This window comes from Aethalodelphis obliquidens, unplaced genomic scaffold, assembly GCF_003676395.1.
Source record: "Aethalodelphis obliquidens isolate GAN/ISIS:26980383/991018 unplaced genomic scaffold, ASM367639v1 scaffold117, whole genome shotgun sequence".
In the NCBI taxonomy this organism is placed as follows: Eukaryota; Metazoa; Chordata; class Mammalia; order Artiodactyla; family Delphinidae; genus Aethalodelphis; species Aethalodelphis obliquidens.
In genome coordinates, this window is record NW_020838061.1 from 409,303 (window position 1) to 434,443 (window position 25,141).

The following is a 25,141-nucleotide window of genomic DNA, read 5'->3' on the forward strand; positions in this document are numbered from 1 at the left end:
GAGGCCCACTTTAGATCTAGGGACACATACAGACTAAAAGTGAAGGGATGGAAAAAGTTATTCCATGCAAATGGAAATCAAAAGAAAGCTAGTGTAGCAATTCTCATGTCAGAAAAACTGGACTTTAAAATAAAGACTATTACAAGAGACAAAGAAGGACACTACCTAATGATCAAGGGATCAATCCAAGAAGAAGATATAACAATTGTAAATATTTATGCACCCAACATAGGAGCACCTCAATACATAAGAAAAATGCTAAGAGCCTTAAAAGGGGAAATTGACAATAACACAAGCATAGAAGGGGACTTTAACACCCCACTTTCACCAATGGACAGATCATCCAAAATGAAAAAAATAAGGAAACACAAGCTTTGAATTATACAAGATGGAATATATATATATATATATATATATATATATATATATATACACACACATATAAGACATTTTATCCAAAAACAAGAGAATACACTTTCTTCTCAAGTACTCATGGAACATTCTCCAAGATAGATCATATCTTGGGTCACAAATAAAGCCTTGGTAAATTAAAGAAAACTGAATTTGTATCAAGTATTTTTTCCGACCATAACACTATGAGACTAGGATCAATTGCAGGAAAAAAACTGTAAAAAATACAAACACATGGAGGCCAAACAATCCACTACTAAATAACCAAGAGATCACTGAAGAAATCAAAGAGGAAAAAAAATACCTAGAAACAATTGACAATGAAAACAGGATGACCCAAAACCTATGGGATTCACCAAAAGCAGTTCTAAGAGGGAAGTTTACAGCAATACAATCCTACCTCAAGAAACAAGAAACATTTCAAATAAACAACCAAACATTACACCTAAAGCAACTAGAGAAAGGAGAAAAAAAAAACCCAAAGTTAGCAGAAGGAAAGAAATCATAAAGATCACATCAGAAATAAATGAAAAAGAAATGAAGGAAACAATAGCAAAGATTAATAAAACTAAATGCTGGTTCTTTGAGAAGATAAACAAAATTGATAAACCATTATCCAGACTCATCAAGAAAAAAAGGGAGAAGACTCAAATCAATACAATTAGAAATAAAAAAAGAGAAGTAACAACTGCCATGGCACAAATACAAAGGATCATGAGAGATTACTACAAGCAACTCTATGCAAATAAAATGGACAACCTGGAAGAAATGGACAAATTTTTAAAAACCACAACCTTCTGAGACTGAACCAGGAAGAAATAGAAAATATGAACAGACCAATCACAAGCACTGAAATTGGGACTGTGATTAAAAACCTTCCAAGAAACAAAATCCCAGGACCAGATGGCTTCACAAGAAAATTCTATCAAACATTTAGAGAACAGCTAAAACCTATCCTTCTCAAAATCTTCCAAAATATACCAGAGGGAGAAACACTCCCAAACTCATTCTAGGAGGCCACCATCACCGTGATAACAAAACCAGAAAAAGATGTCACAAAGAAAGAAAACTAAAGGCCAATAACACTGATGAACATAGATGCAAAAATCCTCAGCAAAATACTAGCAAACAGAATCCCCAGCACATTAAGAGGATCATACACCATGATCAAGTGGGGTGTATCCCAGGAATGCAAGGATTCTACAACATATTCAAATCAATCAATGTGATACAACATATTAACTAATTCAAGGAGAAAAACCATACGACCATCTCAAAAGATGGAAAAAAAGCTTTGGACAAAATTCAACACCCATTTATGATAAGAACCCCACAGAAAGTAGGCATAGAGGGAACTTACCTCAACATAATAAAGGCCATATATGACAAACCCACAGCCAACATCATTCTCAATGGTCAAAAACTGAAACTGTTTCTTCTAAGATCAGGAAAAAGACAAGGTTGTCCACTCTCACCACTATTAATTAACATAGTTTTGGAAGTTTTAGCCACAGTGATCAGACAAGGAAAAGAAATAAAAGGAATCCAAATCGGAAAAGCAGAAGAAAAACTGTCACTGTTTGAAGCTGACATGATACTATACATAGAGAATCCTAAAGGTGCTCCAGAAATCTACTAGGCCTAATCAATGAATTTGGTAAAGTAGCAGGATACAAAATTAATGCACAGAAATCTCTTGCATTCCTATACATTCATGATGAAAAACCTGAAAGGAAATTAAGGAAACACTCCCATTTACCATTGCAACAAAAAGAATAAAATAGCTAGGAATAAACCTACGTAAGGAGACAAGAGACCTCTATTTAGAAAACTATAGGACAATGATGAAACAACTTAAAGATGACACAAACAGATGGAGAGATATACCACGTTCTTGGATTAGGAGAATCAATATTGTGGAAATGACTGTACTACCCAAAGCAATCTACAGATTCAATGTACTCCCTATCAAACTACCAATGGCATTTTTCACAGAAGTAGAACAAAAAAATCCACAATTTGTATGCAAACACAAAAAACCCGAAATAGTGAAAGCAATCTTGAGAACGAAAAACCGAGCTTAAGGAATCAGGCTCCCAGACTTTAAACTATATTACAAAGCTACAGTAATCAAGACAGTATGGTACTGGCACAAAAACAGAAATATAGATCAATGGAACAGGATAGAAAGCCCAGAGATAAACCCCGTCACATATGGTAACCTTATTTTTGAAAAAGGGGGCAAGAATATCCAATGAAGAATAGACAGCCTCTTCAATAAGTGGTGCTGGGAAAACTGGACAGTTACATATAAAAGAATGAAATTAGAACACTCCCTACCACCATACACAAAAATAAACTCAAAATGTATTAAAGACCTAAATGTAAGACCAGACACTATCAAACTCTTAGAGGAAAACATAGGCAGAACACTCTCTGACATAAATCACAGCAAGATCCTTTTTGACCCAACTCCTAGAGAAATGGAAATAAAAACAAAAGTAAACAAATGGTACTTAATGAAACTTAAAAGCTTTTGCACAGTAAAGGAAAACATAAACAAGACAAAAAGTCAATCCTCAGAATGGGAGAAAATATTGGCAAATGAAGCAACAGACAAATTAGTAATCTCAAAAATTTACAAGCAGCACATGTAGCTCAATATCAAGAAAACAAACAACCCAATCCAAAAATTGATTGAAGACCTAAATAGAGATTTCTCCAAAGAACATATACAGATTGTCAACAAACACATGAACGGATGCTCAACATCACTAATCAGTAGAGAAATGCAAATCAAAACTACAATGAGGTATCACCTCACACCAGTCAGATGTCCATCATCAAAAGCTCTACAAATAATAAATGCTGGAGAGGATGTGGAGAAAAGGGAACCATCTTGCACTGTTGATGGGAATGTAAATTGATACAGCCACTATGGAGAACAGTATGGAAGTTCCTTAAAAAACTAAAAATAGAACTACCATACGACCCAGCAATCCCACTACTGGGCATATACCCTGAGAAAATCATAATTCAAAAAATGTCATGTATCACAGTGTTCATTGCAGCTCTATTTACAATAGCCAGGACATGTTAGCAACCTAAGTGTCCATCAACAGATGACTGAATTAAGAAGATGTGGAACATATATATAATAGAATATTACTCAGCCGAAAAGAGAAATGAAATTGAGTTATTTGTAGTGAGGTGGATGGACCTAGAGTCTGTCATGAAGAGTGAAGTCAGAAAGAGAAAAACAAATACCTTATGTTTACACATATATATGGAATCTAAAAAAGAAAATAAATGGTTCTGAAAAACTTAGAGTCCAGACAGGAATAAAGACACAGATGTAGTGAATGTAATTGAGGACATGGGGAGGTGGAAGGGTAAGCTGAAACGAAGTGAGAGAGTGTCATGGACATGTGTGTGTGTATATATATATATATATATATATATATATATATATATATATATATATACTATCAAATGTAAACAAGATAGCTAGTGGGAAGCAGCTACATAGCACAGGGAGATCAGCTCAGTGCTTTGTGACCACCTAGAAGGCTGGGATAGGGAGGGTGGGAGGAAGACGCAAGAGGGAGGAGACATGGGGATATATGTACAGCTGATTCAGTTTGTTATAAAGCAGAAACTAATACAACATTGTAAAGCAATTATACTTCAATAAAGTTGTTAAAAAAAAAGATATAGCCACTCTTTGCAACACACACACACACACACACACACACAAAATTAAATATAAATGGGTCATAATCTACCAAATATGATACCTATGCTTATTTTGACAATGTAAAAAATTAACTCATTTCAGTCATCTACTAATGAAAAATCATAATGTATTTTTTCTAACCTGGAGAGTGTTTGGAGAATTATGGGACCAAATGGTGAAATATGATATCAGGTATGTTTTATCAGTGACCTATTACTGAATGCTTACCAAATGTGAAGCCTGTCTTCAGCCCTCAGGGAGATGGACAAATTCCTCATAACAAATCTAGACATATTAAAATTGTATTAACTATAATTCAGCTTTGCCAATCATATGCTATATATATGGAGTGTGGGAAGCATTTTATTTAATTTTGCTTGTTTTAATTGAGGAAATCAAATGGCCATGAAAGTCTAAAGTGACAATAATTTCAATGGAGCAGACTGGTTATCTAAAACACTCAATCACAAAGCAGCATCAGGCCAGGATAGGCAATAGGTAAACTTCAAATTTAAAGAATACTGTTTCAAAGAATCTATGCATCATACAGCAGTCTCTACAATCGACCATTATGTAAAAAAATAAAAAAAAACAAAGCCACCCACAAAAAAACACACAGCTGCCAGCATCACATTGGAATAGACAACCACAACAAAAAATAAATAAATAAATAAAAACAAATCCTATATATGAAAATATTAAAAAGGGGGAAGATAAATTTATATGGTTGAGAAACACTTAGGATTAGAAACCAAGATGGGGGAGTAAAAGAACGTGCTCTCACTCCGTCTTCTGAGAACACCAGAATCACAACTAGCTGCTGGACAATCATCAAAACGAAGACACTGGAACTCACCAAAAAAGATACCCCACATCCAAAAACAAAGGAGAAGCCAGAATGAGATGGTAGGAGGGGTGCAATCACAGTAAAATCAAATCCCGTAACTGGTGGGTTGGTGACTCACAGACTGGAGAACACTTATACCACAAAAGTCCACCCACTGGACTGAAGGATCTGAGCCCCATGTCAGGCTTCCCAACCTGGAGGTCCAGCAACAGGAGGAGGAATTCCTAGAGAATCAGACTTTGAAGGCTACTGGGATTTGATTGCAGGACTTCAACAGGACTGGGGGAAACAGAGACTCCACTCTTGGAAGGCACACAGAAAGTAGTGTGCGCATCGGGACCCAGGGGAAGGAGCAGTGACCCCAGGGGACACTGAAACACACCAAACTGCTAGTGTTGGAGGGTCTCCTGCAGAGGTGGGGGATGGCTGTGGCTCACCGTGGGGACAAGGACACTGGCAGCAGAAGCTCTGGGAAATATTCCTTGGTGTGAGTCCTCCCAGAGTCAGCCATTAGCCCCACCAAAGAGCCCAGGTAGGCTCCAGTGTTGGGTTGCCTCAGGCCAAACAACCAACAGGGAGGGAACCCAGACCCACTCATCAGCAGTCAAGTAGATTCAAGGTTTACTGAGCTCTGCCCAGGAGAGCAACAGTCAGCTCTACCCACCACCAGTCCCTCCCATCAGGAAACTTGCACAAGCCTCTTAGATAGCCTCATCCACCAGAGGGCAGACAGCAGAAACAAGAAGAACTACAATCCTGCAGCCTGTGGAAGAAAAACCACATTCACATAAAGGTAGACAAGATGAAAAGGCAGAGGGCTAGGTACCAGATGAAGGAACAAGATAAAACTCCAGAAAAACAACTAAATGAAGTGGAGATAGGCAACCTTCCAGAAAATGAATTCAGAATAATGATACTGAAGATGATCCAGGACCTCGGAAAAAGAATGGAGGCAAAGATCGAGAAGATGCAAGAAATGTTTAACAAAGACCTAGAAGAATTAAAGAACAAACAAACAGAGATGAACAATACAATAACTGAAATGAAAACTACACTAGAAGGAAGCAATAGAACAATTACTGAGACAGAAGAACAGATAAGTGACCTGGAAGACAGAATGGTGGAATTCACTGCTGTGGAACAGAATAAAGAGAAAAGAATGAAAAGAAATGAAGACAGCCTAAGAGACCTCTGCGACAAAATTAACCACAACAACATTCGCATTATAGTGGTCCCAGAAGGAGAAGAGAGAGAGAAAGGACCCGAGAAAATATTTGAAGAGATTATAGTCAAAAACTTCCCTAACATGGGAAAGCAAATAGCCACCAAAGTCCAGGAAATGCAGAGAGTCCCATACAGGAGGAGCCCAAGGAGAAACACACCAAGACACATAGTAATTAAATTGGCAAATATTAAAGACAAAGAAAACTTATGGAAAGCAGCAAGGGAAAAACAACAAAACTCACACAAGGTAACTCCCATAATGTTAGCAGCTGATTTCTCAGCACAAACTGTACAAGCCAGAGGAGAGTGACATGATATACTTAAAGTGATGAAAGGGAAGAACCTACAACCAACATTACTCTACCTGGCAAGGATCTCATTCAGATTCAATGGAGAAATCAAAAGCTTTACACACAAGCAAAAGCTAAGAGAATTCAGCACCACCAAACCAGCTCTACAACAAATGCTAAAGGAACTTCTCTAAGTGGGAAACACAAGAGAAGAAAAGGACCTACAAAAACAAACCCACAACAAACAAGAAAATTGTCATAGGAACATACATATCAATAATTACATTAAACATGAATGGATTAAATGCTCCAACCAAAAGACACAGGCTGGCTTAATGGATAGAAAAACAATAACCATCTATATGCTGTCTACAAGAGACCCACTTCAGACATAGGGACACATACAGACTAAAAGGGAGGGGATGGAAAAAGATATTCCATGCAAATGGAAATCAAAGGAAAGCTGAGTAGCAATACTCATATAAGATAAAATAGACATTAAAATAAAGAATGTTACAAGAGACAAGGAAGGACACTACATAATGATCAAGGGATCAATTCAAGAAGAGGATGTAACAATTATAAATATATATGCACCCAACACAGGAGCACCACAATACATAAGGCAACTGCAAACAGCTATAAAAGGGGATATCGACAGTAACATAATAATAGCGGGGGACTTTATCACCTCCCTTACACCAATGGACAGATCATCCAAAATGAAAATAAATATGGAAACAGAAGCTTTAAATGACACAATAGACGAGATAGATTTAATTGATATCTATAGGACATACCATCCAAAAACAGCAGGTAACATTTTCTTCTCAAGTGCGCACAGAACATTCTCCAGGATAGATCACATCTTGGGTCACAAATCAAGCCTCAGTAAAGTTAAGAAAATTGAAATCATATCAAGCATCTTTTCTGACCACAACGCCATGAGATTAGAAATCAATTAGAGAGAAAAAAGACATAACAAACACAAACATATGGAGGTTAAACAATACGTTACTAAATAACCAAGAGATCACTGAAGAAATCAAAGAGGAAATCAAAAGATACCTAGAGACAAATGACGATGAAAACACGACGATCCCAAACCTATGGGATGCAGCAAAAGCAGTTCTAAGAGGGAAGTTTATCACTATACAAGCCTACCTCAAGAAACAAGAAAAATCTCAGTCTAACCTTACACCTAAGAGAACTAGAGAAAGAAGAACAAACAAAACCCAAAGTTAGCAGAAAGAAAGAAATCATAGAGATCAGAGCAGAGATAAATGAAATGGAAACAAAGAAAACAATAGCAAAGATCAATAAACCTAAAAGCTTGTTCTTTGAGAAGATAAACCAAATTGATAAACCATTAGCCAGACTCATCAAAAAAAGAGGGAGAGGACTCAAATCAATAAAATTTGAAATGAGAAAGAAGTTACAACAGACACCGCAGAAATACAAAGCATCCTAAGAGACTACTATAAGCAACTCTATGCCAATAAAATGGACAACCTGGAAGAAATAGACAAATTCTTAGAAAGGTGTAGCCTTCCAAGACTGAACCAGGAAGAAATGGAAAGTAGGAATAGACCAATCACAAGTAATGAAACTGAAACTGTGATTAAAAATCTTCCAACAAACAAAAGTCCAGGACCAGATGGCTTCACAGGTGAATTCTATCAAACATTTAGACAAGAGCTAACACCCATCCTTCTCAAACTCTTCCAAAACATTGCAGAGTAAGGACCACTCCCATACTCATTCTATGAGGTCACCATCACACTGATACCAAAACCAGACAAAGATACTACAAAAAAAGAAAATTACAGACCAATATCACTGATGAATATAGATGCAAAAATCCTCAACAAAATACTAGCAGACAGATTCCAACAACACATTAAAGGATCATACACCATGATCAAGTGGGATTCATCCCAGGGATGCAAGGATTCTTCAATATATGTAAATCAATCAGTGTGATAAACCATATTAACAAATTGAAGAACAAAAACCATATGATCATCTCAATAGATGCAGAAAAAGCTTTTGACAAAATTCAACACGCATTTATGATAAAAACTCTCCAGAAAGTGGCATAGAGGGAACCTAATTCAACATAATAAATGCAATATACAACAAACCCACAGCAAACATCATTCTCAATGGTGAAAAACTGAAATCATTTCCTCTTAGATTAGGAACAAGACAAGGATGTCCACTCTCACCACTATTATTCAACATAGTTTTGGAATTCCTAGCCATGGCAATGAGAGAAGAAAAAGAAATGAAAGGAACACAAATTGGAAAAGAAGAAGTAAAACTGTCACTGTTTGCACATGACATGATACTATGTATAGAGAATCCTAAAGATGCCACCAGAAAACTACTAGAGCTAATCAATTAATTTGGTAAAGTTGCAGGATACAAAATTAATGCACAGAAATTTCTTGCATTCCTATACATTAATGATGAAAAATCTGAAAGAGAAATTAAGGAAACACTCCTATTTACCATAGCAACAAAAATAATAAACTACCTTGGAATAAACCTACCTAGGGAGACAAAAGACCTGTATGCAGAAAACTATAAGACACTGATGAAAGAAATGAAAGATGATAGCAACAGATGGAGAGATATACCATGTTCTTGGATTGGAAGAATCAATATTTTGAAAATGACTATACTACCCAAAGCAATCTACAGATTCAATGCAATCCCTATCAAATTAACAATGGCATTTTTTATGGAACTAGGACAAAAAAAACTTAAAATTTGTATGGAGACACAGAAGACCCCGAATAGCCAAAACAGTCTTGAGGGAAAAAAACGGAGCTGGAGGAGTCAGACTCCCTGACTTCAGACTATACTACAAAGCTACAGTAATCAAGACAATATGGTACTGGCACAAAAACAGAAACATAGATCAATGTAAAAAGATAGAGAGCCCAGAGATAAACCCATGCACCTATGGTCAACTAATCTATGACAAAGGTGCCAAGGATATACAATGGAGAAAAGACAGTCTCTTCAATAAGTGGTGCTGGGAAAACTGGACAGCTACATGTAAAAGAATGAAATTAGAACAATCCCTAACACCATACACAAAAATAAACTCAAAATGGATTAGAGACCTAAATGTAAGAACAGACACTATAAAACTCTTAGAGGAAAACATAGGAAGAACTCTCTCTGACATAAATCACAGCAAGATCTTTTTTGACCCACCTCCTACAGTAATGAAAGTAAAAACAAAAATAAACAAATGGGACCTAATAGAACTTCAAAGCTTTTGCACAGAAAAGGAAACAATAAGATGAAAAGAGAACCCTCAGAATGGGAGAAAATATTTGCAAACAAATGAACGGACAAAAGATTAATATCCAAAATATATAAACAGCTCATGCAGCTCAATATTAAAAAAACAAAAACCTAATCCAAAACTGGGCAGAAGACCTAAATAGATATTTTTCCAAAGAAGACATACAGATGGCCAAGAAGCACATGAAAAGCTGCTCAACATCACTAATTATTAGAGAAATGCAAATCAAAACTACAATAAGGTATCACCTCACACTGGTCAGAATGGCCACCATCAAAATCTACAAACAGTAAATGCTGGAGAGGGTGTGGAGAAAAGGGAACCCTCTTGCACTGTTGGTGGGAATGTAAATTGATACAGCCACTGTGGAGAACAGTATGGAGGTTCCTTAAAAAACTAAAAATAGAATTACCATATTACCCAGCAATCCCACTACTGGGCATATACCCAGATAGAACCATAATTCAAAATACACATGCACCCCAATGTTCATTGCAGCACTATTTACAATAGCCAGGTCATGGAAGCAACCTAAATGCACATCGACAGATGAATGGATAAAGAAGATGTGGTACATATATACAATGGAATATTACACAGCCATAAAAAGGAATGAAATCGGGTGATTTGTTGAGAATTGGATGGATCTAAAGACTGTTATACAGAATGAAGTAAGTCAGAAAGAGAAAAACAAATATCGTATATTAACACATATATGTGGAACCTAGAAAAATGGTACAGATGAACCGGTTTGCAGGGCAGAAATTGAGACACAGATGTAGAGAACAAACATATGGACACCAAAGGGGGGGAAAGTGGCAGGGTTTGGGTGTGGGTGTGTGATGAATTGGGCGATTGGGATTGACACGTATACACTGATGTGTATAAAATTGATGAGTAATAAGGACCTGCTGTATAAAAGAATAAAGTAAAATTCGAAAATTAAAAAAAAAAAACCCAACGCTCACAATGACCCCAACTCTGGCCACATACTAAGCCCTGACACCTGGCACAGGGTGAGGTTTAACCCCAGTGGCAGACAAGCCCTAAATCTTAGTAGCCCCTGGACATATGCTCAGGCCCCAAATTCTCCCATGAACCCAGTCTTTCATGTGGAAAATTAAACCTCTCTAGCCCTGCTACAGTTCCCAAACTTAGCCCTACTCTCCAAAACTTTCCCTACAAAAAACCCACTGGGTTTTCTAAAGATTGTTACTACTAGAATCTAGAGGCACAAGAAAACAGATGGACTAAACAGATGGGAAAGGCCCCCGAGTGGTAAGCTTGTTGATGCTGGAAGGTCCCTTAGAGAGCATCCCACCTCATCCCCTCATTTTACAGCCAGGCCCAGAGAAGTTAATAAGTAACTTGCTCAAGGTCACACAGTGAGTCCACAGCAGAACCAGAATGGGAACCCAGGCCTCCTCTCAATCCAGTGCTCTCTCTGTCCTGCCTCCCTCAGAGAGAGTAGGGAGCATCACTCATCTGGTAAAACAGCTCCCAGAATTTCCTTTGGGAACCCACTTTTCCCCTGTTCTCTACCCAGGATTTTGGTCAAATCCAATCCACGCAGCACCAAGTATTCCCATGGCCCTGTGATCAGTTATGGGCTAGACTCAGGAGCCAGGTGAGGCAAGGCAAAATAATTTTAAAATAAAATAAAATTTATATGGTTAGTGTTTCTTATCACCCAGATCATTTAACTGACACAAAATGAATATTTGAACTCTCACACAGCAGAAATACATAATGTTTTAAGGACCAATAACTCAGGCCACAAATTAAATCAAATCCTTGGAAGTGATTCTAGGTTCCTTATTCTGCAAAACTTTAGATTCCCCTTTCTAGCCATTGAAGTTGACTGCCTAATGTAAATCACATTAACATCGAGCACTATATTTTTACTGTCTTTCCATTAAAACTGTACTTCTTGGCTCATTTTTTAAGATTAATTTTTATTGGAATATAGTTGATTTACAATGCTGTGTTAGTTTCTGCTGTACAGCAAAGTGAATCAGTTATACATATACATACATCGACTACTTTTTAGATTCTTTTCCCATATAGGTCATTACAGAGTATCGAGTAGAGTTCCCTGTGCTATACAGTAGGTTCTTATTAGTTATCTATTTTATATATAGTAGTGTGTATATGTCAATCACAATCTCCCAGTTTATCCCTCCCCCCTTCCCCTTTGGTAACCATAAGTTTGTTTTCTACATCTGTGACTCTGTTTTGTAAATAAGTTCTTTTGTACCATCATTTTTTTAATTAAATTTAGAAAGGTAAATATTTAGCAATAACCCTATGTATATGTCTATGTGTTTACATTGGCTACACATGTACACATGCATACATACACACACACATTTTTTTCCCTCCTGTGTTGTGGGGCATGGTATTTCTCTGTTAATTTATTAATACTGAAATGCACACTTCCCCATTGCCTTTGTATTTCCTTACACTCTATTGTTTATAAACTAACAACATAAATATTACTATGCCTTAGCGCATATGATCTGCAGATAAAGCTCTAGATGATTTTGATAGAAGTTTACATTTAATTACATTCAAAATTAACATAAAAGTTATTATGTAAATTACAAAAGCTAAAATGACAACATTTTACCTCCCATCTTGTTAATCAGAACTGAGATTATTGTTATAACGTCAGTATCTGCAGAGAAAGTTGATTTTTACATAGGACATTTCAAAGGAGAGTCTTGGACAAACCCAATTTTAATCTCTCTGCTGGTTCCTATCTGAGAAAAATTCACTTTAACCGGTTTCAGGGGAAAATAAAGACATGAAGGATGATTTTATCCACAACTAAATAAGAAAAGAACAGTGCTTGCCTTATTTTCCACTTCTTTGCATCTACACAATACACAACTGGCCTAACATGAGGCACACTGGGTCATTAAGCCTTGATTCTGCTACTTGTTAGTTTTATGGCCTAGTATAAATCATAATAACCTCTACAGGTCTCAGTAGACTTATCTATACAATGAAGGTATTATAGAATACTATCTCTGAGGCTCCTTCCAGGTTTAAACAAAATCTACAATTCTATGAAAATATCTACAGAAATGATAATCAAAATAACAACATCGATGGGGATGTCTACTTTAGTCAGACCCTCCCTAAAATCTTAAGAACTCTCTTCTGTATAACTAGATCTTGTAAAATGAGAGACTAGGATTGCAGGCCTTGCATAGAATGACCTAATAGCTAAGCAGTCTTTTAAACTAGTTAGAAATTTCTGAAATAATTTACATGCAATCCTTTTTGAAAGCCAGGAAATAGATTTTAAATGACCTCAGTTTATCCTTTTAGTTAAATGTTTTCTCGTTAGATCTCCTTTCTACCCTAAAGTTGAAGACAGTCTTATTTAATTCAGTGGATTCTATATTTAAATAATCCAGTTACTCATATACTGGTAATAAAAATTTCATCCATTACATTTAAAATGCATAAATTTCATGGCATGCAAATTATGCCCCAATAAAGTTGTTAAAAAAAACTTTATGGATAAGAATTTCTGGCAAGAAAATCTGGCCTATATTTTGAACTGTTGCCGTTTTATTAATAATTGAATTTGCTTATTAACTTACCTAAATACATTTCTTTGATAGATTTTCTCCTTTCATATTATTCTCTTTCCTTATAGTCTAAAAATGTAGCTTAATAAGTTAACATGGGTACTTACTTGGCAAGAATCTGCTTCTCCCTCTTCCATTGGCTCATCAACCATTTTAAGACCATTCACCTGAAAAATATTGTTCAAAAACTGAAGTTCAAGAGTAATAGAACAAGAGTAGTAACTAAGAAAAATATAACCCTAGGCACTGCCCTTCACAATTTAACAAGATCCACACTTACTGAAACACAAAAGGACAAAGGACACATAGAAGGTACTTAAAAAAGGAACATTATTAATATGATTTCCAGATTGTCTTTGAAAATCCTTGAATTTCAGAGCTGTGTATTTCATTTCATATTGTTTAGAGCTTTGCTATGGTGAATGAACATATACTGAACATATGACCTGTATACATTCACTAGGACTGTCCCAAACCAAATATATATGAGACAGGAAAAATACCACAGAGGAAATTTATTGTGAGGATATATTCAAAGCAAATTAGGATGGGAAGAGTTTCATATAATTGCACTGTTGTGAATTCCTTTCCTTTCGATCAGTTCAATTAAAATTTGAGTTACTCTACAGAAGAAATAATAAACTATAGGAGAAAAATATAAATGGCCATGGAAACAAAATTATTTCAAAATACAAAGCTTAGTGTATAATACTACTCTTCAAGCAATACTTCAGGAATGAGTAAGCATAGAGAACTTAGATCAAGGGTCTGCAAGCTGTAGCCCATGGGCCAAATCTGGCCCACTGTTTTTATAAATAATATTTAACTGGAACACAGACACATCCATTTGTTTCCATGTTATCTATGGCTGCTTTCTCACTTCAACAGCAGAGTTGAACAGTTGACAGAGAACCTATGCCTGCAAAGCCTAAAATATTTACTGTTTGGCCCTTTACAGAAAAAGTCTGCCAACCACTGATTTAAAATGTTTGAAAATTAAGCAACAGCAAGATGGTCTAAAAAATAAATTTTACCACTGTCTATTTATGAGTCCACAGAAAATTTTTTAAATATTAAAAAAGAAAGAGAGAAGAAAAAAGTAAATTAAATAGAGCTTCTGACGACAGCCAAGATGGAATAAGACCATCTCTCCTCTGATTATTAACTAAAAACTTTGGACAAAACACAAAAAGCAACTACCTGAGGACTCTGAAAACTAAATAATAGCAAGCAGATTAGGAAGGGAAATCAAAATTTGAATAGTAACTAGTACTCTGGTGAGTTTCTTGGGTTTATTTTTCACCTTTATCTCTTGATTTTGAACCAAGGAGAGACTGAGTCATGGAACACCTGTATGAACAAAATTTCCAAGAGAAATCCCACTTCCTAAACAGAGGACCAGAAAAAGACACACTTTTAAGCTGGTGAGCATAATGAGAACCGTACGTTTTCTTTCTTTCCCACTTTTTTCCCCTTTTTTGACTGCCATTCCTGCTCCAAGGCAAGCCTCATTCATGAGAAAACCTCTCTCTCTGGTCAGAGGAACCAGAAAAAGAGGCTTGTATAAGAATAGTATGGGGAGTAATCCCTGTTGTTGTTTTTTTCACTCTCTCCTTCACTTCACCCCAACAGGCAGCCCCAACAGTGCAAAGCTATGTAACAGCATGAAAGGCTAAGACTATGCAAGAAATTCAAATTTCTGGTCAGAGGAAGAAGAATAAAAGGTCCATGTCAACTGGAGAATCCGTAGAGGAAATCATGGAGGAGATCAAATGGGAAAAGGATATTCCCTAATTCTGTGTATGAACAGACACAGTCCTGGCCTCAACAGCAAACTGCACATGTGTGGAATAGAACCAAAGAAGTCTAAAACAGGCTTTGAAAATGGAACTGCAATATCAATCACTGCTCAAGTCTCAGACTAAACCACTGACTTAGCACAGGCACTAAGTGGCAAATGCAGGGTGCTGACCCAAACACTCTGAAAACATATTTAACATTGGAACCAACATCCAAAAGGGAGAGATAAAACTTGGGAGTCTGAACCTAACCACACAGACTGTCTGCTGAAACAATCAAAATCAGCAGGTATCAATTCCAGGACAACTCCAATGTTGAAATAGCTAACAAGGACTTTAAGCAGCTATTATAACTATGCTCTTTTGGGTGAAAATAAATACACTTGAATGGGAAGATTAAAAGTTATAGACAGAGAAAAAGAAATTATAAAAAATCAAATGTAAATAACTTTAAAACTAAAAATTACAATGTATGAAATATTTTTAAAATGCTGGATGGGCTCAATAAAAGAATGGAGATGGCAGAGGAAATCATAAATGAAGACAGATCAATAGAAATTAACCAATATGAAGAAGAGAGTGAAAATTATTAAAAGCAAATGAACAGAGTCTTAGAGACATGTGGAACAATATCAGAAGATCTAAAATCTATATCATTAACATCACAGAAAAAATTAAATAAATAATGGCAATTCAATTCACATAAAATGTTAAGAGGAAAGTCTGTAGAGACAGAAGGTAAATCAGTGGTTCCTTAGGGCTGGGGGATGGGGAGATGGGGGTGATAGCTAAAACTATAGTAAAAGCTTTCTATTTGATGTGACAAAGAAGTTCTAAAATTGACTGTGGTGATAGTTGTACATATTTGTGAACTGTATACTAAGTATACACAAGGTTGTCCGTTTTAAAAGGGTGAATTATGTGATATGTGAATTATGCTTCAATAAAGCTATTTTTTTAAAAAAAGGCTGAGAATTTCCCAAATTTGGTGAAAACTATAAATTTACAGTTTTAAGAAGCTCAGTGAAACCCAAAAGGTATAAAATTAAAGAAAGCCACCTCAAGACATACCTGAATTAAACTACTCTAAATCAAAAGAAAAAAGGAAGAAGTTTTGAAAGTAATGAGAGAAAAACACATTACATAGACATCAACTTAAATAACTGCAGACTTCTTATGAGAAATCATGGAGGTCAGAAACCAGTAAGAGAATATTTACCTGAGATAAATGGAAACTTATGTTAACATAAAAATCTCTATACATGAATGTGTATAGCAGCTTTGTTCATAACTTTTTTGGAAACATTCCAGATGTCCTTCAATGTGGAGAAAGAATAGAATACTACTCAATAAAAAGGAAAAGACTATTGATACTTGTAACAACATGGATAAATTTTAAATGCATTGTGATGACAAAGAATCCAAACCCAAAAGGCTAAATATTGTATGATTACATGTATATGAGACTGAAAAATGCTATAGGGAAAGAATTCATATCACTGGTTTCCAGGGGAAGGAGAGAGAGGAAGGCGGAATACTATCCAGCAATGAAAAGGAATTATCTATTGATATATTCAACAACATGGGTGAATCTCAAATACATTATATAGTAAATGGGAAAAAAAAGCCTTAAAAGGCTACATACTGTATGATTCCATTTATAGGACATTCTTGAAAAGGTAAAACTATAAGGCATGGAGAATGGATTAGCAGTTGTCAGAGGTTAGGCCCAGGGGTAGGCACCAATGGGAATCGGGGGGGGGGGGGGGGGGGAATGATGGGACTAATCTATACCTTGATTGTGGTGGTGGTTACACAACTCTACGTATTTGTCCAAGCTCAGAACCTTACATGAAAAAGAGTGAATTTTACTGTAGGTAAATTTTAAAATTAACTTATTAAATAGTAATTTACCCTGCATTATTTACTTGGCTAGCATCTTTCTTCTAAAATCTCAACAAGAACCAAATAAATGATGGTTCATCACCAATTATGTCCTTATCTTACTTGACCTTGCTGTAGCATGTCACAGTTGACCAACCACTGTCTTCTATTTGCGTTTTTGTGATACCATACTTTAATTTTCTTTTACTCCAATTTCTTTGCTCTTTTCAGTATCCTTGAAACATTGTAGATCCTCAGGAAATGGACTTGGCTCACCTTCTCATCTCGCTCCTCATTCTTTCCCCAGATAGCTAATTTACTGACATGACTAACATTTACTCAGACACTACTCTTCTGAGCTCCTGATCCATATAACGAACTGCCTATTTGACATTTCCACTTGCTCATCTCACATGTCTCAAAAATAACCAATACAAAAACAAATTAGTGATCTCCCCCGCACACACACATAAATCTGCTTTCCCCCAGGGTTCCCGATTTCAATAAACAGCACCACTATTTATCATCTTAACTCAAAAGCACATATAGACTATGGGGAATGAAAAAAAACACGGTAATGAAATTATCACTAGCATATAGGAAAAGGCACATTCAGCAAGAGAGTCCACAAACCAATATTAAGACAGAAATACTGAAATTTCAGAATACTGAAATTTTACTACAAAATGGCTCTCAGGACTATCTGTAGAAAAAGGTAATACTGCTTTCCTCTGTTACCTCAGTTACTGGTTACTTCCAATTCATACCATCTTATGATTAATTTAGCATGAAGCATAAGAATATTCATTCCTATAAAGGACCTCAGTATTCAGTGATATTTACTATAAATTAAGTCATTTTTACCTGCATGAAAACAAAAACATTTTCAGAATTCTCTGGGATGATAAACCTTTATTTCAAAAATAAAATTTATAATTTGAAAAAGCAGGCAGATAGGCTGTTTTCCCCAATTAAGTGCCAAATAGGGAAGAAAAAAATTCCTACATAAGATTCTGAAAAGCTTATCAACAATTATAAAGATAGTAATAATTTACTCAAATACTCAAACCCAAGTGAACACCCTCTCATATCAGAGCCTAGTGGAGAATTCTTTTAAATTATTTTCATCCTCTCAGAAAATAATTAAATAGATCACTTTAAAAGATTCTGGACAAATAGAAATACTAAACTGAGTCAAAGTACTCACCTGATCTCAGAAAATCATATAGGTCACCCCAAAACTATCATTTTCTTACTGCTAATGACAAAAGCAGCTCATCATGGAAAATTAAACTGAGAAAAAATATTTTCCCTTCAGATCCTTAGAATTGGAGGTGGTGTGGGAAATGAACACATAAGTGCACAGAGTTTTGTAAAAAGACTGCAATCTGGCCATGCTAACACTATTAAGCATACATCTGTTTCTCAGTGTCAAACTCAAGAAGCTCATGACTTGGTGTTGACAGATATACTGAAGAAAGAAGTAGAGAGATAAACAAGCAAGGAAGAACAAGGTACAAGGTAAGTGAGAAGTATGGGTGATGTAAATCATTAACAAAACATACCTAGGACACCAGTATTCACAACAAATTTGATAGTATTATAAACTTTCAAGTAGTCTCCAGGATCCCCAAATTCCACCCAGTAGACAAAAGTCCTATATTTATATAGTACCTAATGTTAAAAATGTTTAAGAAGTTCACATATAAAGAAAATGTTCTCTCTCAAATAAGCTTCATGTTTACAGGTTAGTTGCTAAAAGATTCAGAAACAAGAGTTCTTCAATTATTTTCACTTCATTTAAATAGCTACAGCAAATCAGATCTAAATTTGGAGGTGGGTCCACATCTGCCTAAAACAAAGGTCTTTGTCTGTATATAGGCATACTTCAGAAATATTGCAGGTTCAGTTCTAGACCACCACAATAAAGAGATTATTGCAATAAAGCAAGTCACACAAATGTTTTGGTTTCCCAATGCATATAAAAGTTATGTTTACACTATATTGTAGTCTATTAAGCGTGCAATAGCATTGTCTTAAAAAACAATGTACATACCTTAATTTAAAAATAGTTTATTGCTAAAAACTTCTAACCATCATCTGAGCCTTCAGTGAATTGTAGCAGTAACATCAAAGATCACTGATCACAGATCTTAGCTGCCGACATGCCATCCAGACTAAGGAAGACCCAAACACTTAAGGGCCATGTGAGCCATAGCCATGACTGCACTGGCAAACACGAGAAGTATCCAGGAGGCCAGGGTAATGCTGGTGGCATGCATCAACACAGGATCAACTTTTACAAATATCATCCAGGTTACTTTGGGAAAGTTGGTATGAGTTGTGAAAAGAACTATGTCAGGAATTAATGACATGTGACCTGAGGACCTCCATGTTTGCTGTTCATGCTGGACTTTTGCTGAACGCTCTAAGTTAAAACTGCTGAATAGTTCCTGTGTTGCTAAAAGCAAAGAATAATGCTGAGAACTGGATTTTTTCTGGACTAAAGAAAACAAACCTTTCCCTAGTAATGAATGAGATACATTTCAAAACCCAATTGCATGTAAAGAACAATTTTACCCTCCAATCCAAATTCTTGGTAAACAACCTATGAAAGCCTATGCTAACTGCCCTCTTTTTCCTATTAAAAAACCTGTTATTTTCTTCCAGTGGGACACTATTCTGGGTTCCTCCAGAATCTGTGATCCCCGAATTGCAATTCTAAGACCCCAAATAAACTGTCTTTCTGCCTCTTTACAGTTTATGGTCCTTTTGGTTGACATTTTTGGTGTCAGAATTGGGATCCAAAGCAGTCTTCCTCCCATCTCCAAAGCCGCCGTGGATTCGAGCAAGATACTTGCATGAGCCTCTTGTGCTCTGTCGCCTCCCCAGTGGCGTTGGGTCTGGGTAATAAGTCCTCTCAGTCCCAAACCCCCCTCCTAGGTTGAGAGTCAGGCCCATATTGTGGGTGTCTTTTGTTTGGTCAATTGCTTAAGGGCTTGCTCCCTTTTGGTGAGTGCACTATAATGGGATGTTCATAGTCTAAGACTGTTTTGGGGGAGGATTCTCGCCCATCTGGGCCTCCAGCTGGGTACCTGTACAAAAAGTATGGTGCTGCCTCTTGTGCTTAGCTAGATGAATGGCAATGGTATACCAGAGATAACATCTGGCTACAATGGGGAACTTCTGAAATTTCAAAATTGGTCTTTTTATGTGCACAATTAGAAGCTAAAGGGTTTAAAACTAAACAAATAGAATGGGAAGCCTATTTCAATTAGTACATTGAAGCCTCCCAGTGAGCTCATGAAACCCAAAAGGTTTGCAAATCTAAAACTGCTTCACTTCAGGATACTGTTTCCAAACTCACTGCTGCAAATAAAGATCTATGTTCTCATCTAAATACTCCAGAAAAGGCTCAAGGGCCCTCTTCCTCCCCTCTTTCTCCTTTGGCTCCTACGTATCCTAAACTTGCTGAGCTGCCATTCTATCTTTCTGTTTCTCCTATTCCTCCTCCAAAATCTTTACCCCCACCTCCTAGCCCTCCAATAAAAACCTTTCCCTTTGTCACTACTTTGAACACTGATGGCATTTGCCATCTGGTAGACTACAGGCCTTCATCCCCTGCAGAATTACGGGTCATAGCCAAGGAATTTCCCAAGGTCACTGAGGATCCCCTCCGCTTTGCAGAAGAATTTAACCTTGTGATATAAACCTATGATCCAGGCTTCTCTGACTTGTATCAACTAAAAGGAATCTTAGTTGGAGAAAATCAAGCCAGACACTGCAAACTACTGCCAGCTGGCTTCACCCTTTAGATGATATCCACAGAAAGGATATCAGTGTGATGGCACCAGCTTCTCAGGTGGCTCAAGCCCTTCATGAAGCAATTCCTTAGGCTTTTCCGCACCCCACTGACGGGAAAATTCAGTCTACTACACAAAGACCTGATAAAACTGTCCATGATTATCATTCATACCTAAAATTAGTATTCTGGAAAAACTCCAGACTACATGCTGGGGTAAACAATATTCAACCCTCTTTAATTCAATCTTTGTTGGGGACTAGATGAGGAACTTGGACTGCTGATGAAATGGGTACGATCAAATTGGGAAACAGTGGTCTCTCCTGATCTAGTCAATTTGGCTAATCAGCTATCTAACAATCAAATGTACAAAAAAATGTAAGACCACTAAAATCATGAATTTGCAACTGCATCAACTGGCTGCTGCTGCTCAGTGACCACCTCAATGGAAAGACCAGAGTTCCCATAAGGGCCACTTCCAGGAGCCAAGGGCCCACCACTATTGTAAGTAGACTGGCCACTGGAAGAATTGCCTAAAGTTAAAAAGAAGGTCCTATTAGCAGCCCGAGACCCCTTGCTCTGACTTTTTTCATGAACTTTCTGAGAAATTTGAGAAGTGCCTCCTTTTTGTAGACTCATGAATAGGGATGCTCTGAGGAAAGTGTCGGGGTCTTCCCAGTACTCCCATTGGGAGAACTGGACCTTTTTATAGGAGCCACGGCTATTACTGTTCTTATGGACACAGGAGCAACTTTGTCTGTCTTGAATCCCACCAGCCTCAAGGCCCCCCTTCTTCAGAGTACAGAAAAAGTACAAATGGTGGCCCCCTTGTCTTTCAAGATAAGCTCTCTTTAGGGAACTCACCAGTTCCTTCTTGCTCCTTCTGCTCATGTACACCTTTTGGGCTGAGACCTCCTGGAAAAATTAAAACCTAATATTTCCTCTTTCCCAAAAGGGGAAATACACTTACATATCCTTGACTCCTCAAGATCTACTTCTAACTCTAGTCCTAATATTGAGATCCCCTCCTTGCTCCTGTCTTGTCAACTCCCAATCACAAGGATTTGCTAAATTCTGTTCTTCCTATCTATGGCCCACCTCTTTAAATAACATAGGATGCATTCATTCAGCACCACCAATTAAGATCCAGGTAGACCCTAATAAAACTTTGCCTCACCTCGGATGATACCCTCTCAGGCTTGAGGTCCTGGAAGGAATTTATCTCAATGTAGAGGCACACCTCCAGAAGGGCCTAATGAGCCCATGCCCCAGTACCTGCAACACACCAATTCTTCCCGTATGCAAGCCTCATGGTCAAGGTTGGCATTTTGTTCAAGATCTTCAAGCTATAAACAATACAGTCATACCGTGTCACCCTGTGGTCCCCAACCCTCATACCATTCTCAAGTTAATCCCTCTAAACACACAGTTCTTTACAGTCAGAGATTTATGTAGTGCTTTCTTCAGCATTCCTTTCCACCCAGATAGTCAGTACCTGTTTGCCTTTATGTGGGAAGGACATCAATTTACTTGGACCGTTATGCCTCAGAGCTACACAGACAGCCCTACTTATTTTTCACAGATCCTGAGACAAGACTTGGCCAATTTATATTTTTCCCAAGGCTCTACTTTACTCCAATATGGTGATGACCTTTTGTTATGCTCCCCCCATTGAGAAAGCAAGCCTCAAGGATAGCCTACAGCTCCTCACTCAGCTAGCACATAAAGAACATAAGGTCTCAAGGGCTAAGTTCCAATTTGTTCGAGATATAAACAAAGAAGAGCAAAGAGTGTTTCTGCTCACCACCCAGTTCTACAAGGATTAAGTCACAACCCACTGCAGTCACTGACCAACAGCACGGTCTGAGAGGAAATTAAGACAATAACAGGATGCTCTGTGCTTTGGACAAGCAGGCCCCTTAAATAGTTAGATATATATCTCAGGAAGAATTTTAATTAACCCAGATTCTTGCATCTTCCCATACATAGAAAAGCACTGAAATCATAACTTGAGATATCTGTTCTTCGTGACTAGCAGTAATCTTTAAGGAAGATGCATTATGCTTGCCTGCACATATTCTCCAGCTAAAAAATCATATATATACTGGCTTCTCCCCTACCTCCGTGGAGCAGTTCCCTCAGACCTATGGAGAGGCTGTCTCCTGGGCATATAAAAAGGTGTTCATTAAGGTCCTTGAATAAAACTTCAACTCACAACTCTTATGTTGTGTGCTTTTCTTTAAGTCAGCAAAACCAAGGTAGGATGCTTGAGTCATTTGTTTACCCCTCAAAGGCTAATGCTGGATACTACACACATCCAAGGCATATCACAGTTTCCCCTTCCTGTCACCAAATGCCAGTTGAGAGGCTTTTCCGGGCTAGCAGGCTATTATAGGAGTTGGGTCCCCAATTTCTCCTTTTATGCAAAACCCTTTTATTCCCTTTTAAAGGACAAGAGACACAATCCTCTTGTTTAGAATCATGAGGCTGAGTCAGCTTTTAAAACTTTAAAAACTCAGTTGGCCACAGCCCCTGCTTTAGGAAATCCTAATTATTCTCTTCCCTTTATACTATGAAGTTAATGGAAATACCCTTGGAGTGCTCGTTCAGCTGCACGGAGACAAAAGCATGCCTATCGGCTATCATAGCCAACAGTTGGAACCCTTAACTCAAGGACTTCCACCTTGCCTTTGAGCAACAGCAGCCACTGCTGCCCTTCTGCAGACTACAGAACAGACAGTTATAGGGTCTTCTTTACAAGTGTTTGTCTCTCACTCTGTTGAGATACTCAGTAACTCACACTATACACAACACAATCTGCTAGCTGACTTACATCTTATGAAATCTTATTGCTTTCCTCTCCAAATGTCACTTTGTCTCACTGTAACTCCCTAAATACTGCTATTCTCTTACCATCACCAAGAGATGAGACCCCACATGACTGCATAACCACAACTGATCTTTTGACTAGTCCACATCCAGATTTACAAGAAACACCTTTAGACAACTCCGATGCTTCTTAGTTTTCCGATGACCTCTACTTACGAAATGATGATGGGCATCTGAAAACTGGGTATGCTATCACTATTCCCTTCACTTTAATAGAATCCAATGCTTGGCCCTTTACTTCTTCAGCCCAACAAGCTGAACTATAAGCACTCACTCATGCCTGTACTCTGGGCTCTGGCAAACACACTAACATTTACACAGAAAGCAGGTATGCTTTTAGAGTAGCTCATGACTTTGGAATGCTTTGGAAACAGAGGTCTCCTGACCTCAGGGGGGAATTAAATTTAAAGTGGCCCCTTTATTAAGGCCTTACAGGATGCAATCTTGCTCACAACAACTGACAATAATAATGGTCCTAGCATGTCCCAAAGACAACACTGAGGAAGGAAAGGGGACTAATGAGCAGATAGAGCCACTAAGGTGGCAGCATTACAAGATTCAGGCTCCATAAAGGAACCTCCTCCTGTTGGTCATTCTATTTACATCATGTTACCTACTACTTGGAAGGACACCAAGATTGAAAGGGTATTATCAGAGATGGGCAATTGCATGCTACAGCTAAGGAACAGAGGTGAGTTTCTGAAGGATGCACATTTGATCAACATACTGGGCTTTGGTATGGGCCAAATGGTTGCCCTGCTCTTTCTGAAGTCACTCAAGAAACCATGTTAAGATTAACATATGAAATGACTCATTGGGGAACTGATAAAATGAAAGCCTGGGGAAAACAATACTTTTTGAAACCTTTTCCCACAGTAGCAACCAAAATATGTCAGAGGTGTCAGATCTGTCCTAAGTAAAACCTACTCATACTTCTCAAGGCCACTTTCCTTTGCCTCCTTGTTCCTTTGCTGTCTGGCAACTGGATTCTATCCAGCTGCCTCACTCTCAAGGATACAGATATGTTCTGGTGATGGTCTGCATGTATTCCCATTGGTTAGAAGCATTTCCTTACAAACGAGCAAATGCCCTTGCAGTAGACAAAATACTGTTGGAAAGGACTATTCCTACTTGGGGAATGCCCTTGGAATTACATAAAGATAAAGGTACCCACTTCACTGGACAAATTCTAAATGCTGTTTGTGATCTGGCCTGTATTACATTTCCACTGTGCCTATCATCTTCAATCTTCTGGTCTAGTAGAAAGACCAATGGCATAATCAAAACTCAATTGGCAAAACTCTCTAAGGCCTTCAGCCTTCGTTGGCTTAAATT

The 25,141-nt window shown here is 37.4% G+C and overlaps 1 protein-coding gene across 5 annotated transcripts in view; it reads right to left on the reverse strand.

Annotated features, from left to right (window-relative positions):
- The window catches only part of RPS6KA6 (ribosomal protein S6 kinase A6), a 171,442-nt gene that overhangs the window by 125,776 nt on the left and 20,525 nt on the right, over nt 1-25,141 (reverse strand). For all 5 annotated transcript variants that reach the window (XR_003431008.1, XM_027097885.1, XM_027097887.1 and 2 more), the window contains exon 2: nt 13,540-13,599. Coding sequence is in view for 4 of the 5 variants with exons in the window: in XM_027097885.1 (XP_026953686.1) it covers nt 13,540-13,599 (60 nt within the window). In the remaining variant the exon portion in view is untranslated. The remainder of the gene's footprint in view (nt 1-13,539; nt 13,600-25,141) is intronic.